This window comes from Lepidothrix coronata, unplaced genomic scaffold (genome assembly GCF_001604755.1).
Source record: "Lepidothrix coronata isolate B3197 unplaced genomic scaffold, Lepidothrix_coronata-1.0 Scaffold187, whole genome shotgun sequence".
Lineage (NCBI taxonomy): Eukaryota > Metazoa > Chordata > Aves > Passeriformes > Pipridae > Lepidothrix > Lepidothrix coronata.
Genome location: NW_016690367.1, coordinates 494026 through 507894, shown reverse-complemented (window position 1 = coordinate 507894; position 13869 = coordinate 494026). Strand labels below are relative to the sequence as shown.

The 13869-nt window shown below is 51.2% G+C and overlaps 1 protein-coding gene across 3 annotated transcripts in view; it reads right to left on the bottom strand.

The window, feature by feature from the left end:
- ARID1A (AT-rich interaction domain 1A) overlaps window positions 1-13869 on the bottom strand; it is a 57515-nt gene that overhangs the window by 3008 nt on the left and 40638 nt on the right. For 2 of the 3 annotated variants that reach the window (XM_017831104.1, XM_017831106.1), the window contains exons 6-19: window positions 13531-13620; window positions 12664-12831; window positions 11588-11903; window positions 10544-10689; window positions 10352-10461; window positions 9292-9501; window positions 8653-8860; window positions 4812-4944; window positions 4287-4459; window positions 3960-4110; window positions 3681-3812; window positions 3502-3598; window positions 883-1756; window positions 490-620 (exon numbers count right to left, since the gene is read on the bottom strand). In XM_017831104.1, the coding sequence (XP_017686593.1) occupies window positions 490-620; window positions 883-1756; window positions 3502-3598; window positions 3681-3812; window positions 3960-4110; window positions 4287-4459; window positions 4812-4944; window positions 8653-8860; window positions 9292-9501; window positions 10352-10461; window positions 10544-10689; window positions 11588-11903; window positions 12664-12831; window positions 13531-13620 (2939 nt within the window). The remainder of the gene's footprint in view (window positions 1-489; window positions 621-882; window positions 1757-3501; window positions 3599-3680; window positions 3813-3959; window positions 4111-4286; window positions 4460-4811; window positions 4945-8652; window positions 8861-9291; window positions 9502-10351; window positions 10462-10543; window positions 10690-11587; window positions 11904-12663; window positions 12832-13530; window positions 13621-13869) is intronic. The other variant, XM_017831105.1, reaches the window with a different exon arrangement.

Sequence of the window (13869 nt, the reverse complement as noted above, 5' to 3'; positions counted from 1 at the left end):
GGGAGAAAAACAGGAGGGGAGGAAGAAACAGTGATCAGAAAACAGCTCAGGTCAACACAAGCAGGGCTGAGAGTTTAAGCAGCACTTTTAATTAATGGTTTTTTTCATGCTGGCAATAAGTGGTGCAAAACAGGTTTTTTTGTCCTTTGAGAGAAAGGACAAAAGCAGATACTGACTGTGAGTATCCAAGCTGTCCCCCTGCACACACCCACGTGCTCTTGGGTTGTATCTCCCTCCTGGTTAAGTCACAGGGAGGGCCTTTCCAGCACTGCTGAGGAGATTTCACACCAACACACACATAAATCACACGGGCCAGTGAGTGACCAAGCTCACAGGTGCCCAGACCCCACGTTCTCTTCCCACCTGGAACGCTCCCCAGGTACAGGGACGCCCGGGAGTCTGCATGAGCTGATTGTTGCCAGCTCACTGACAGAAACCCCTACAGAATTTGCACTTCAAAGACCTGCCCCAAAGAGCATCTGCACCCACCTGGCTGAGGTTGAAGGTCATTATGCTGTTGTCATCATAGAGCAGGATGTTTATGGTATCTAAGGCCCACGTACTTTCAGCCAGCAGCCCGGACTTCAGAGACATCATCACTCTCCAGGCTTCAGGAGTTCCTGTAACATAAACACATGATACTTTAGCTCCTGGAGTTTAAAAACAAAAAGGAGATACTTGATACTGCTTTTTGGACCCGTGAAGAGCAGAGCCTGGTTAAGATGATGCACAGACTGCGCGTACCAGCAATCTGCCCGCAGGCAATGCCAAAATGAGGGCTGATTAATGTGCAAAAATACAGCTTTTTCAAAGCCAGCAGAGCCCTTCTGCTTGGCAGGACTGCACCAAAGGGTCAGGGCAGGAAAGCAGGGGTTTCCTCACCGATATCTTTTGCTGTTAGCCGCCTCCTCTGCTTCAACACAGGTTGCGTGGCTTCTACTGATCCCGGCGGGAAGGTGATGTCTCGTCGGATCATGGGAGGCTGGACAGCTGCTGGTGTTACGTGTGAGGCAGGAACAGGTGGTCCTGCCTTCTGCATCTTCATCCCCGAGTGCAGGAATGGAGATTTACTCGGAGAAGTGCGATTCTCCAGAGGTCTGGGCAGAGGTGCTGGGCTGGATACCTGAGGAATGTGATTCTGCATGCTGGGGGGGGTCTGGTAGTTAGACTGGGGGGGCCTGGTCATTGGGGGCACGGGGGCAGAGGGACCATAAGGAGGTTGCCTGTTCCCGTGGGAAGGCCATGGTCCCTCGTGGTTGACCCTCTGGTCTGAATGCAGAATTTCATCTGTTCGAGTCACTCCGTGATAGGCGGGGCCCTGGGGCGCGGAGCCCGTGCTCGGCCGGTTGGGGAAGCTGTACCCCATCTCATTGCGCCCCTGCCACATGGCCCCTTGCTGGGGACCCTCCGGAGCGGACTGGATGGGACCACCCATCATCTGAGGAGGCATGTTCTGCTGAGCATTGGAGCCCGGGGGAGCCGAGACCCTGTCTCTGCCGAATTGGAAGGGGAACTGGTTCTGCGGCCCTCCGGCGGCTCGGCGGTCGGCAGCGGGGTAGGTGCTCCCATACTGGTTATACAGGTCCTGCTGGGGGGATGGCTGTGCAGGAGGCTGCTGGCTGGGCTGCTGGGGCTGTGCTGGAGGCAGCTGCTGCTGGGTCTGGCCCTGCCCGGCGCTGTAGGGGACGTTGTACATCTCCCCTTCGTGGCGCTTGGCAGGGAGGCCGTAGCTCCCGTCCATCGGCCGCTTGTAGTTCTGCGGGGAGGAGAAAGGCATTGACAACGTGAGATTGGAAATTCAGGAAGGACTGTTTCACTGAAAGGGTTGTCAGGCATTGCAGGGGCTGCCCAGGGAGCTGGCGGAGTCCCCATCCCTGGAGATGTCCAAGGACATGGCACTCGGTGCTCTGGGCTGGGTGACAAGGTGGGGGTTGGGCACAGGTTGGACTTGATGATCTCTGAGGTCTTTTCCAACCTCTACTGGTTTATTGGTACTCTGTGAAACAAAGAACCCAAACCTCACCGGGGAGAGTCCTCAGAGCCAGAGGATCTGGCCTGTGGCATGGCCTGGGAGAGGCTTTGTCTCATTGCTGGCCATATCCAACATGAAGCTGGATCAGTCATTCCCTTCCACAAACCAAGGCCAATTCCTTGTGGCTGGCTGGGTAGTTTCCTTGTGGATTCTACAAGGATGCCTTGGGGGCAGGAGTCTGCCCACAGAAAGGACTTTCCTGCAGGAAAGACTCAGCTCTACAATGAATTCACCACAAACCAAACCAGGCACCAGTACTTGCTTCCTTCCACATCCAGGAATTTAATCAGACCCTAATTCTTTTATATTTCCCAGGTTTCTGCTGAAGCATCAAACAAAACGTATTAAAAACTGTTCTACTTCCTGCTTCTTCCTTTCCTGTGGATTTCAAAACACACTGCTGAAAGGAGCAAGAATGATTCTCCCCCCTCATTCTTTTAAGTGCAAATGGAGAAAACAGTCAACGGTGGAGACAAAATTAAAATCCAGGATCTCTCTCGCCTCCAAGGTCTGTGCTGGAGCTGCTGTAGAGGCAATTCAGACACTCCACGGTCATGACTGGCTTCAGATGGAGCTCTAGGGCTTCAAAGATGACAAGTTCCAGAGTAACTCGAACTCTTGGCTCCGGGCCCCGTGGCTCTGGTTGCAGAGCCAAACGGCAGAGCAGTTGGAATTATTCTTAGCACAGCTCACTGAGTGCCCTCTCTATACTCTCCTAAAGCAGAGGACTTAAAATTATCAGGAAAACATTATGGGTCCTGGCACGGATACAAAGAGCAAGTCATATGTAAGGATTATGGGAAGGGATATACGTTCATTCAAACTGTCCTGAAACAAACCTGATGGCTTTGGGAACAGTGAGGAGGAGGCAGCTGGGCAACGGAGTCTGAAGCCTCTGGCTGCAGGCTCAGAAAGGGACAGACAAAGAAAAATCCTCTGGGTTGTGCAGAATGATCCACCTGAAGCAGCTCCCCAGAACGATCCAGGAGCTACTCCAAATAAACTCATCACTTGGACCAAAGGTGTTAGAGAAACAGGACTGTATTCAGAAAGTTCCAGAGGGGCAGAGGTGCCCAGCAAAGCTTCCTCATCTCCTGCTGCCTGACCAGGGTATGCAAACAACCTCCATTCTCAGAACACTGTCTTGCTAACACAACACTGGGAATGCTAATTAAAACTTCTTTAAATTGTTTGCAATTTATACAGCCTCCTGTATAAGGCCAGGCTGGATGGGGCTTGGAGCAACCTGGTCTAGTGGAAGGTGTCCCTGCCCATGGCAGGGGGTTGGAATGAGATGAGCTTTAAGGTCCCTCCCAACCCAAACCACTGTGTGATTCTCTGATAAGGTATTTAATTCTACACATTCATAAAGCAACCAGCGGGTTTTCACCTCCTTTCTTCACAAAGTTCACAGATAAAAACTCTTATGTCTCTCAGCTGAACGAACCAGAAACCCTGGGATCCCTTACCTGCTGCTGCTGCTGATACATGGTGGTTTGCTGGCTTGGGAAGGGGCTGCCCGAGGATGTGCCTTGAGTGGAGAATTGATTGCCATAGGAATCATGTCTGCAGAAGAAACAGATGCATTAATTGTCGCTGTCAGAGCCTCAGAGCTCTCTCACTGGGAAGGGCAACACCCCCCACAGACCTTTGCTGCTGCTGCTGCTGCTGTGGGTAGCGGCTGGGAGAGTACATCCCCGACTCCGGGGTGGAAGGCATGATGTTTGGCTGCGGAGTTCCCGTTCCCAGGTTGCCCTCAGGTCCCATGCCGGGCTCCGTCCTACATGGAAACAGAGAGAAAAACCCCACATGAACCCTTAGATTCCCCCCTTGGCTCCTCCAATGATCACCAAAGTCACAGCAGTGAAGAGCAAGGGATGATCACCCACGAGGGCACCTCAGGATGCCTCCAGGTTCCAGTACCCACCTCACTCTGTCGTAAGGACCTCCGTAGGAATAGTGCTGCCGCTGTCCCATGGCCATGTTACCCATCCCTGGGCCTGCAGCACGGTTGTAAGGGTCACCCATACCACTGTTGGGGCCCTGCCCTGAGGACATGAAGGGATCGCTTCCTGGAGCTGGAACACCGAGAGAAGAAACAATTAGTGTGGCCACCGCTGCCTCGGAAAGTTAAACCCTGTTCTCTGGGGAAGAAGGGGCAAGCAGAAGGTTTCCTACAGCACATTCCAGAGCAGCCAGCTAACAGGGATTAGTACTCAAGGAGAAAGTGGAGAAAACACAAGGACTTGCTCACCTTTCCTCATACCACTGTAAGGATCCTTATTTGGCTCGTAAGACATGCGACCCATCATGTCAGAGGTATTCATGCTGGGCTGGTACCCTGGATTTGGAGTCATGGAGTTCCGTTTCTGGAACGTAGGATCACTGCCATCTGCAAAGGCATCCTGAAGGCCCACGGAGTTACTCCTGGTTCAAGAAAGAAACCCCACAAACACCAGGTTACAGAGGTCCACGGTGCTCCTCAGGATAGTTTTCCTCACGTGCTGCCTCTCAGGTGTTGCTATCCCCTAGAAGGACCACAGTCCTGCTCCTCCAGAGTCATGAGGAACTGCCTTTCTTCAACGTGTCCTCTGACCCCACCTCCAAATTAACGAATATTGACACACAATGCTCCTGCGAGCCACGAACGAGGGAGCAGAGCAATGGAGTCCCACCAAAACAGGGAGTCAAGTCCCCAGCCCCTTGCAGTGATGGCCAGAGGTGACCCCACGTTCACAGCTCCCACCCAACAGCGGAGGAGGGAGCGATGGTTCCCTACCTGATGCCTGGCAAAGGGGGCATCTGACTGTGTGGCGTCGACGCTGGAGTTGGTGGCTTCAAGTCTCCTCCTTCTGCCATGGAGCTGCTGGTGGACTGAGGTGTCTGAGGACCCTGCATGGAGCCTGAACCCGCTGAAAGAGGAGAAACGTGGTGTGAGCAGCTTTAGCCCCTGGGGATGCAACCCAGGACCTCCCAGAACATCAGCCCCAAGAACAGAGAGTCCTTGAAGGAAGAGACAGGTGAAATGTGGCCAAAAAAGTACAAGGAGCTCAATGTTTCAAGGACAGGCTGGGACAGGCTTCCTGGAAGAACCACGTACAGAGAACACGTTCCTTCTCACAGAATCTCAGAATATGCTGAGTTGGAAGGATCATCGAGTCCAACCCTCAGCACTGCACAGGACCACCCCCAGGAGTCACACCATGTGCCTGAGAGTTTCATCCAAACACTCCTTGAGCTCTGTCAGGCCTGGTGCTGTGACCACTGCCCTGTGCCTCATTCTTAACCACACTCCCTTTTACACGTGGTGCCACCACCGTGGCACTGTGTGGTGCTTCCCAAGCTATCCCATCGGAGGTCGATGCTCTGGAGTGCACCATGTGGCAGGAATTTGGTGCTTCCTGGCAAGGAACCCCTGACACGTCACACCTTCACACCCTTTCCACCCGGGAGGGTGGTGGGTTTGAGCCCCTCTCCTGGAAGCCTCAGGAACCTTCCTAGAGATGGAAACCCCGGGACATCAGCTGAAGCCACCAAGTAACTCTGAACAAGGCTGCTCTGCCCTTCCAGAGGGGTTAATTCACGCGCCACTCCCAAGGATTCCTGGAACAGGGAATGCCGGAGATGCCGGATCTTTTCACTGAACGACAAAACCCGTCCAGCAAGTTCCCTGCAAGGTCCCTGCCTCCCTGCTCTACGCTCCAGTGAGCTTTCATCAAACATCCCAGGCTGTGTGTAATCCAGCTGTGCCGTGAGCTCGAGGAGCTCCGCTGGCCCTGGATCGCTGTGACAGTGTCAGCTCAGGTTCAGCCGCTCCTCGCAGCTGGCAGGAGCTGAACTCTTAATTAATGTTTCCATTAGTTACCGTCCCCAGCACCCGATATCCCTCAGCTCCAGCCCTGCTGGTTGATGAGTCATTTCAGCTATTCATTAAAATCCTCCGAGGTCACGTCCAGGGCATGTTTGTTTACACCCCACCTTCCTGGCACCCTGTCCTCAACTCTGTGACTCCCTCCCAGCACGGGGAGGTCTCGGAGAGAAGGAAGGGCAGCGGGAGCTCAGCGGGGAGTTTCATTCATGGGCCCTCCTTCGCTCCACTCGCTTCCCCCAGGAATTCACTCCCGGCTCCGTTTGTGCTGCTGGCACCGGCAGGAAGAGGCCCCGAGACATTCCCTGCGTCGCTGCCATTTGGTGTTTGTCCCCACCTCCCGCCGTCCCTCCCACTCACAAGTTTACACACAGTTGGAGCGGGGCCAGTTCCACGCTCTGGGAATTAAAACCCAGCGAGGACTGGTGGTGCCTCCTCCCCCTCCAGGGACAGGCTGTGTCTGCGAGCAGGAACCCTGGAAGGTTTTCAGGAAACCCGAGTGCCCACGAGGCAATTCCCAATCCCTCCCAGCCACCGGTCTCTGTGAGCACTTCTGGGGTTTGAGGGGTGGGAGGGACACTGCCCGGGAAGAGCTCCGGCACCCCTGCAGCCTCAGAAAGTGGTTAATGGATAACTCATTCCCAAAGTTCTGCAGGAGTTAATTTGGCAGGAATGAAGAGGAAGCCAATGCCAACAGGTTGTAAAGTCTGCAGGGAGAGCAAACCACGTCTGTGTGGGACAACAGAGCCTTTCAGCCTTTCTGATGGGCCTTCAAAATGTCCCGCTGTTGTCCACTGGGTTTATAAACAGGGAATTATTCTCCATCCAGGTGATTCCTTGGAGACAGGACTGTGTGTGTGAGTCTGGAGGACACTGGGCCCTGGAAATGCAGTGTCCACTGGGACTCAGTATTCCAAGGCTCTTCAGTGTGGAGCTGGGGTTGAGTAATTTGTGTTGTGCCCTACACCCCAGTTCCTGCTGATCCAGGAGAGCAAGAGAGAGGAAGAAAAGGAAAGTGAAAGAGGAGCATGGACACACTGAGTGATTCAACTTAAAGGATCAGAGCGGCCAGCCAAGCTTCAGTGCTGCCTCTGCATATTCCCAGGTGTAGGAGTCTGGAGCAAGACAGCTGGAGAGAACAGTTTGAATCGGAAATACAGCTGAGTCCTCTCATGGCAGGAATCGAACGTGCACAGTTTGGGACACCAGCCCTGCAAATTCCTCCTGCTGATGTGCTGAAGCTCAGCCCAGAAGGCAGAGCCAGGACCTTCACATGCCATCACATTAGCTAAAACAAAATAAAAACTGATGCACCACCTAATCCACCCTGACACACACCTAGAGCTACACCAAGTCTTAAGTGGCTTCCTAAAACTCTCAGCTCTCTCCAAACAAACTCCAAATGCTCTTAACATCTTTGTTCTGCTGCCTCAGGGGGGTAAGAAAGAGCTTTTGGAAAGAAAGTAGGGATGGATTTGTGGTGTAGTTCAGGCAGAACTCAGAAACCACTTTGGACAGAAGTTCAGTCTAATGGCACAGAAGTTGCTTTATCTTGCAGAACACACCAAGGATGAAGCTCCACTGGGACAGGTTTCCTGGCCAGTGACAAGACATGATTTAGTTCTTTAAAAAAGCAACATTCTGAAAGGAGAGAGAAAGGTAGTGGCCAACAGAATATTGGGACAAGCCAATCAAGGGTTTAGCAGCACTGGGACAACTGCAGTACAATCCAAACAGGTTCATTATTCCACTCCTCAGGAGCCAAAGATGGTGCCAAGTGTCAGAACCAAAAAGGTATTTTTTTTTGCAAACATTATAGGAACTTCAAAGCACACCAAGTTTTTATTTCACCTACATGAGCAGGCTCCTGACCAGAAAAGGCATCTGAAGGTTTTTAGTTATAAGGCAAACTGGAAAACTCAAGCTTAAAGAAGGGTTGGCAAGTTCAGCAGCAATTCAAGCAATGAACTCAATGCAAATGAGACAGAAAGGATCAGACTTTCCAAAGACCAAAGAGTACAACATGCAAGGCTGGCCTGGATGTCTTCCTTTTTTTTTTTTTTTGGTTTAACAAAATCTGAATTGAACATTATGCTTAAATATGCAGAAACTGGAGAACCCCATCAAATCTGAAACAACAGAAGTTGTTCATTTTAAAGGGCTTGATTCCTAAAGCATCCAACTTGTAGAAGGCCTACAGTGCTCTCTGTGCACAAAGCCTCAGAAGGTCCTCCCCGACTCCTGCTGAAGGCAGAAAGAAGGAATTCCTGAGGAAGGTGAGTTCACACCCATATCCAGCTTCTTCTCCCAGAAGGTACCAGTGGCATGGTCAAAACCAGCCCCACTTTTCCAGCAAGTCCCCAAAGCTGAGCAGTCACACAAGGGCTGCTGTTGGAATATGCAGGGGTCACCTTGCAGGGAAAACTCCAGACCTCTCTCTCCACCAGATTCTCCTCAGGCAGAGATGTAGCAAAAAACAAGAGAGGTGTGTGTAGATGTTTTTAGGTTTTCCTTTTTCTTAAAACTTCAGTACAGAGGTTGGACACATAAAACCTGAACTATTCTGAGAGCCTCAACGTACTCCCAATTTCATTCACTCCCACATTACCAAAGTATTTATTCTACACAACCAGAGAACATCTGGGGGCTTTGTGGAAGTCTGGAGCCACAGCACATGGGGTGGGGTGCACAGTGCCAGAGATCCTCCAGTTCACACATCCACTGCACACCTTAAACCAGTGTCTGAACTCACCTGGAGATGGAGGCTGTATCTTAGTCTGAGACTTCTTTGAATCAGCAGCTGCAAAGATATCAGGAGGGGGGTCTTCTCCTCGCTCAATCTTGCACTCGAAGGCATAGAGACACTGGATGTACTGCTTCTTCAAGGAACTGGCTGCACTGCTGGATGTCCCCACGTTGAGATTTGTGGCCAACTCGCGCCATTTCTTGTTCTTGTTGACCTGCACAACCAAACAGGAGGCTCTGAGATCAAAATCCCAGCTACTTCTCCTCCCAAGAAATTTTCTGGGGAGAAATCGACACTTCCCAGTTCACACAAGGGAAGCAACAGGGGCCAAACTCATCTTCATCACCTACAGAAAACCTTTCTAACAGGGACAGATTGCAAATCAAACTGGTCACGAGGTCAGCTGACAGCCAGATGCAAAGACATTGTCACCAATCTTTGCACTGGACAAAGGGGAAAGAAAAAAGGGGTTGAAATGAGTCTCACCACAGACTGTTCTCAACCAGACAATGGGAGAGCTAAGCTCACTTAGAGGATGCTGGGTTTTATTCAGGGAAACAAACATGGCTAAATGGGAATTCACGGCTTACCTCTGGCTACAAACCACCTCTGAAGGGCAGCAGTCCCCTGGCTGTGGACACTCACCTGAGTCAATCCTCCAATCTCCTTCACGGAGATGTAGAGCCGGTAAAGGTCCAAGGGTTTCCTGCCCACTGCCGGGAGGTTGGTCATTCCCATGGCCTTCTCCTCGGTGAAGGCCAGGTAACGATCCACCCACAGCTTCCTCTCGGGCTCCCCACCCAGCTCGTAGAGTTTGGTGATCTTCTCATTGGTTGTAGTAGAGGAACTGGACTTCTAGGAGAAGGAAAGAGATATCAGGGCTGAGCAGCGCAAGAGCACCTCTTTCACACCCGAGATGGTTTCAAAAAGCAGGCAGGTAAGAGCTCAAAGTGCTGCTGTTGTGTTGGGAACAGATTTATGTTAGACTTATGCTTGCTTCAGATCAACATCAGGCAAGGATTAATCAGTAAAGGCATCCAAAAGCACAGACCAGGACAGAACAGCCCTGATTTGTGGCTTCTGGCATCTCCCAGCCCAAGAGCATTCAAGTCCTTGTTTGCCATAAATAAGAAAGGCAGATTCCAGAATACAGGAGCAGAAGTGAGAGATCTCCTGGATCTTCCTGCAGGCTGCTGCTGGCACAGGGATCAAACCTGCAGAGCATTTACTTTCCCTCAAGTAGCAAAGGAGGAGACGGGCTCAGAAACTGCTTTTTTGGTGGTTCTTTTGAAACTGGTAGCAGCAATGCAAAGAAAAACACTCCCTGAAGAACTTGTTTGCATCCCTCTTCTGGCTCTAATACAGGATTAGTAAGAGGTTTGTTTGTGAAACAACTAACACAGCAGTGTACCACGTCCCAGCTGAGGGGTGAGAGCTGACTCGCTCCCAGCCCACACCAGCAACAAAACCCGGTTTGTTTATGCTGCTTTTGGCAGTTTCACTGTGGCAGGTGATAATTTCTAATACTGAATTGTTTTACAGGTGAAATCAATGACTCCCAAAGGACTGGGAAACGCCTCCCTTCATTTCTCACACTTACTAGATAGATGCACTGCTCAACCCAAGTGAACATGCAGTGGGGTTTTATTTCCCTGGACGCTGGAGAGGATGGGAGACATTAAAAACAAAACCCAAAACATTTTACCTTTGACTTGGATTCTGCTTTTGGCGTCCCATCTGCCTTGTTGTTCATTTTAGTTGCAGGTGTTAATTTGACATCCCCAAGCCCCATCATTTCAGGGCTTGCTGCCATCCCTGGGGAGTTAAAAGGAAATCTTTAACACTGATTTTCAACCCAGTGCAATGGAACCAACGAAATCCCAAAGCCCTGGCTTACCTGCAGAGTTGTTGGCCATATTCCCACCCATGGGGTAGGGTGGGCCCTGGGGGTTTATCATGCCAGCCATACTGTTAATTCCCTGTCCATAAGGAGGTCCAGTGCCCATCATGCCCCCTTGATTCATGTTGGGATAACCAGGAGGCCTAGAGAAGGCAAGGAAGAAACAGACACTTAGTCCACATATTAAGTATTAAGATCTTGCCCTCTAAGGAAGCACCTTTGCTAAAAGCAGCCTCTGGGGCAGGATAAAGAGCACAACGGCCAGTCAGACAACAAATATATCCACCAGCTTCGGGGGAACCCAATTTAGAAGCACATTCATGGCTCTCATGGCATTGGGAAGGCCACACACACCTACTCTGAAATGGGCAATAAATTAAAAAAAAAAAAAACACCACCACAGAAAACAGTACAAAGTTCAGAGCTGAATTCCAGCTCCTTTCCCACAGCTGCTCATCAAGGCCCTAAAAGGAAGAAGTTCCCTACACTGGACAAGCAATGCCTTGGATCAGACAGCTGGGTGGCTGCTGGATTTAGGGGCTGCACCACACACGCAGCATCTCCTCGTGGAACAGAGGAGATCAGGATTTAAAAAAGCCAAAACAGCCGAAGAGATCTCAGAGTTAAATAATTTCAGCTACGATCATTAAAAATCCCCCGAGCGTGCCATAAATGTATAAAATCATGGGATGGTTTGGGTTGGAAAAGACCTTAAAGATCATTTAGTTACAACTCCCTGCCCTGGGCAGGGACACCTTCCACTCTCCCAGGTTGCTCCAAGCCCCGTCCAACCCGGCCTTGGGCACTGCCAGGGATGTTCAGCCACAGCTTCTCTGGGCATTCCAACACACTGCTTGTCCAAGTTTTATGCTCTCCCTTTTCAACACTTGAGCCTGACCACAACAACGTCTCCAGGAAGGACAAACCTTCACGGGAGCTCATTCCAGCATTACCCCAAAATTTGGGTTGTTCCACGCACACCTTCAAAAGCCAGATGTGACACAGGGGAGGGACTTTTACGGGGGGAATCTCCCTCCTCACCTGTTCTGGATGGAGTTGGCAGCAGCGTGCATGGCAGCAGCAGCTGCCTCTTGTGCTTTGCGGTTCATCCCGGCGGGCGGGGGGCACATCCCTGTGCCCACCTGGGGGGGCATATTTGCCATGTTGGGTCCGTAGGGCCTGTTCCCCATGGCTGCATGGCTCATCCTGCCCGGGGGGATCCCGCTGTACGGGGGCACACCAGTCTGCCCGTGCATCTGGCTCCCTGCTCCCATGGGGTTCATGCTTCCTCCCATGCCCGGGCTGGGGTAGTTGGCATTGGACATGGCATTGTAGTTTGGCTGCCTGGGATAACCTCCTGAGGAGATAAAAAGAGGAGGGGAAGGCAACATCACTCAACTAGTTAAGTTTATGAATCACCATAAAAATCTTCTATCAGCAAATATTTAAAGATCACTAACAGAGATGAGGGGGAGTGTTCACACCTCAACACGGAGTCAAAGTACTTGGATATAAGCCACATAAAATGTGTTTTGACATAGCCAAGCAACAACATCGATTCAGAAGCTGCCTGAAACTCTCCCAAACCTCAACCCAGCACAGTGAGCCAAATGGTCCAGGACAGGATGCAAAAACCCTCATTTAACCCTTTCCAAAACAGGAAACACTCCATTTTCTTCCTCTCCAACAAGAACTCACCCTTTGTCACTATTACACAGGATGCACAACCTGCAAGTTTTTAAACAAGGAGGAAGGATCCTACATTTAGAAATAAAACTATTCCTGAAAGCAACATATTCCATCAACCTCAGCAGGAACAAAGCACAGCTCCTCCCAGCTCATGAGGAGCGTGCTGGTTTCCATCACCCACACACTAAGAGGAGACAAATCAAAACATTTATCACAGAATCATGGAATGGTTTGGGTCGGAAGGGACCTTAAAGATCATCAAGTTCCACCTCTCTGCCACGGGCAGGGACACCTTCCACTAGACCAGGTTGCTCGGGGCTCCATCCAGCCTGGACTTGGAACACTTCCAGGGATGGACTTAGGCAACGTGGGACTTCAAAGACAAGATGTTAGGGCAGAGAGAGGCCTTTGCTGAGCTCAGTTCCCACCTTGAGGTCCGTACTGCCCACCCTGGGGTCCGTAGCTTCCCATGGAGTTCTGCTGGTACGGCCCCATCCCGGCGTGCATCTGGCCCCCGGAGGACTGCCGGGGGGATAAGGCTGAGCCGGGCTGGGGGGAGCTGTACTGGGGCATCTGAGGGTTCCTCTGCATGTAACCTGCACACAGGGGAATGGAGCAAACTATTAGTGCAGAGCATCCACAGGTGCCACTGGACATACATGTTTCTAAGGAAAGCAACGCCCAGGACTAACAAAATCCTTCCAGCAACAGCCTGGACAGGTTTTAGCGCTTGCATTAAGGAGTCGGTGTTATCTGAGCAGGTAACAGATCCAATTTCCTGTTTTGGCCAGAAATAACCCTCAGTGTCACAGCAGAAGCCAGTGAGGCTCTGCAAATCCTGGGGGCTTCTTGGTGGTGGCTTCTGTTTGCTTGTTTGTTTCCTCCTGGTGACAACTGTGCACCTTCAGCCAGGAGAGCTGAAATTTTTTACAGGCATTTTCCCCCCAAAGAAATCTTATTCTCTTAGAGGGAAAAGCCCCACAATATTGTTGCAAGCACCCCTTGTTTTGAAACTTAAAAGTCACTGGATGTTGGGCAAGAACATGCACAGAAAAACATGTTGAAAAGCCAGAGAAAACATCTTCCAAGCCAAAACACCAGCCTGGATGGAACATTTAGAGGCCAAACAACCAGCAACAACAGTAATTTACTGCAAGTTGCCTCAACACCCAGAGGTTATAAACCTGGGGCAGCTTTTAAATGCTCTCTCAGCACAGAATTCATGTCACCAGGCCAGGTGGTTTTTAGTTACACATCTGGCTGTACAATTACAGCTGTTAGGTTGTGTCACACACCTCGATCCTGGGCGATGCTGGACTGGTTCATGGAAGGATGCAGGATGGTGTCCGACTGGCCGCTGGGCGGTCGGGGTGGCATCTGATTGCCTGTGCCACAAACAGGAGAGTGCTCATCACAAACTGCACACCACAAACCCAGCAGGCACCAGAGCTAAATCCCAGAACCCCAAACAACTCCAGGAGAAGGGGATGTTGGGCCGCAGCGAGGGGAAACAAAAGCGAGATCGGTCGCGTTAACCCAGCGAAATGACACCGGTGGTTTACCAGCCATCCCACCCATCCTTGAGGAGCTACAGACATCCCAAAGCAAATAAACGAGCTCAGTGGGCCTCAGTA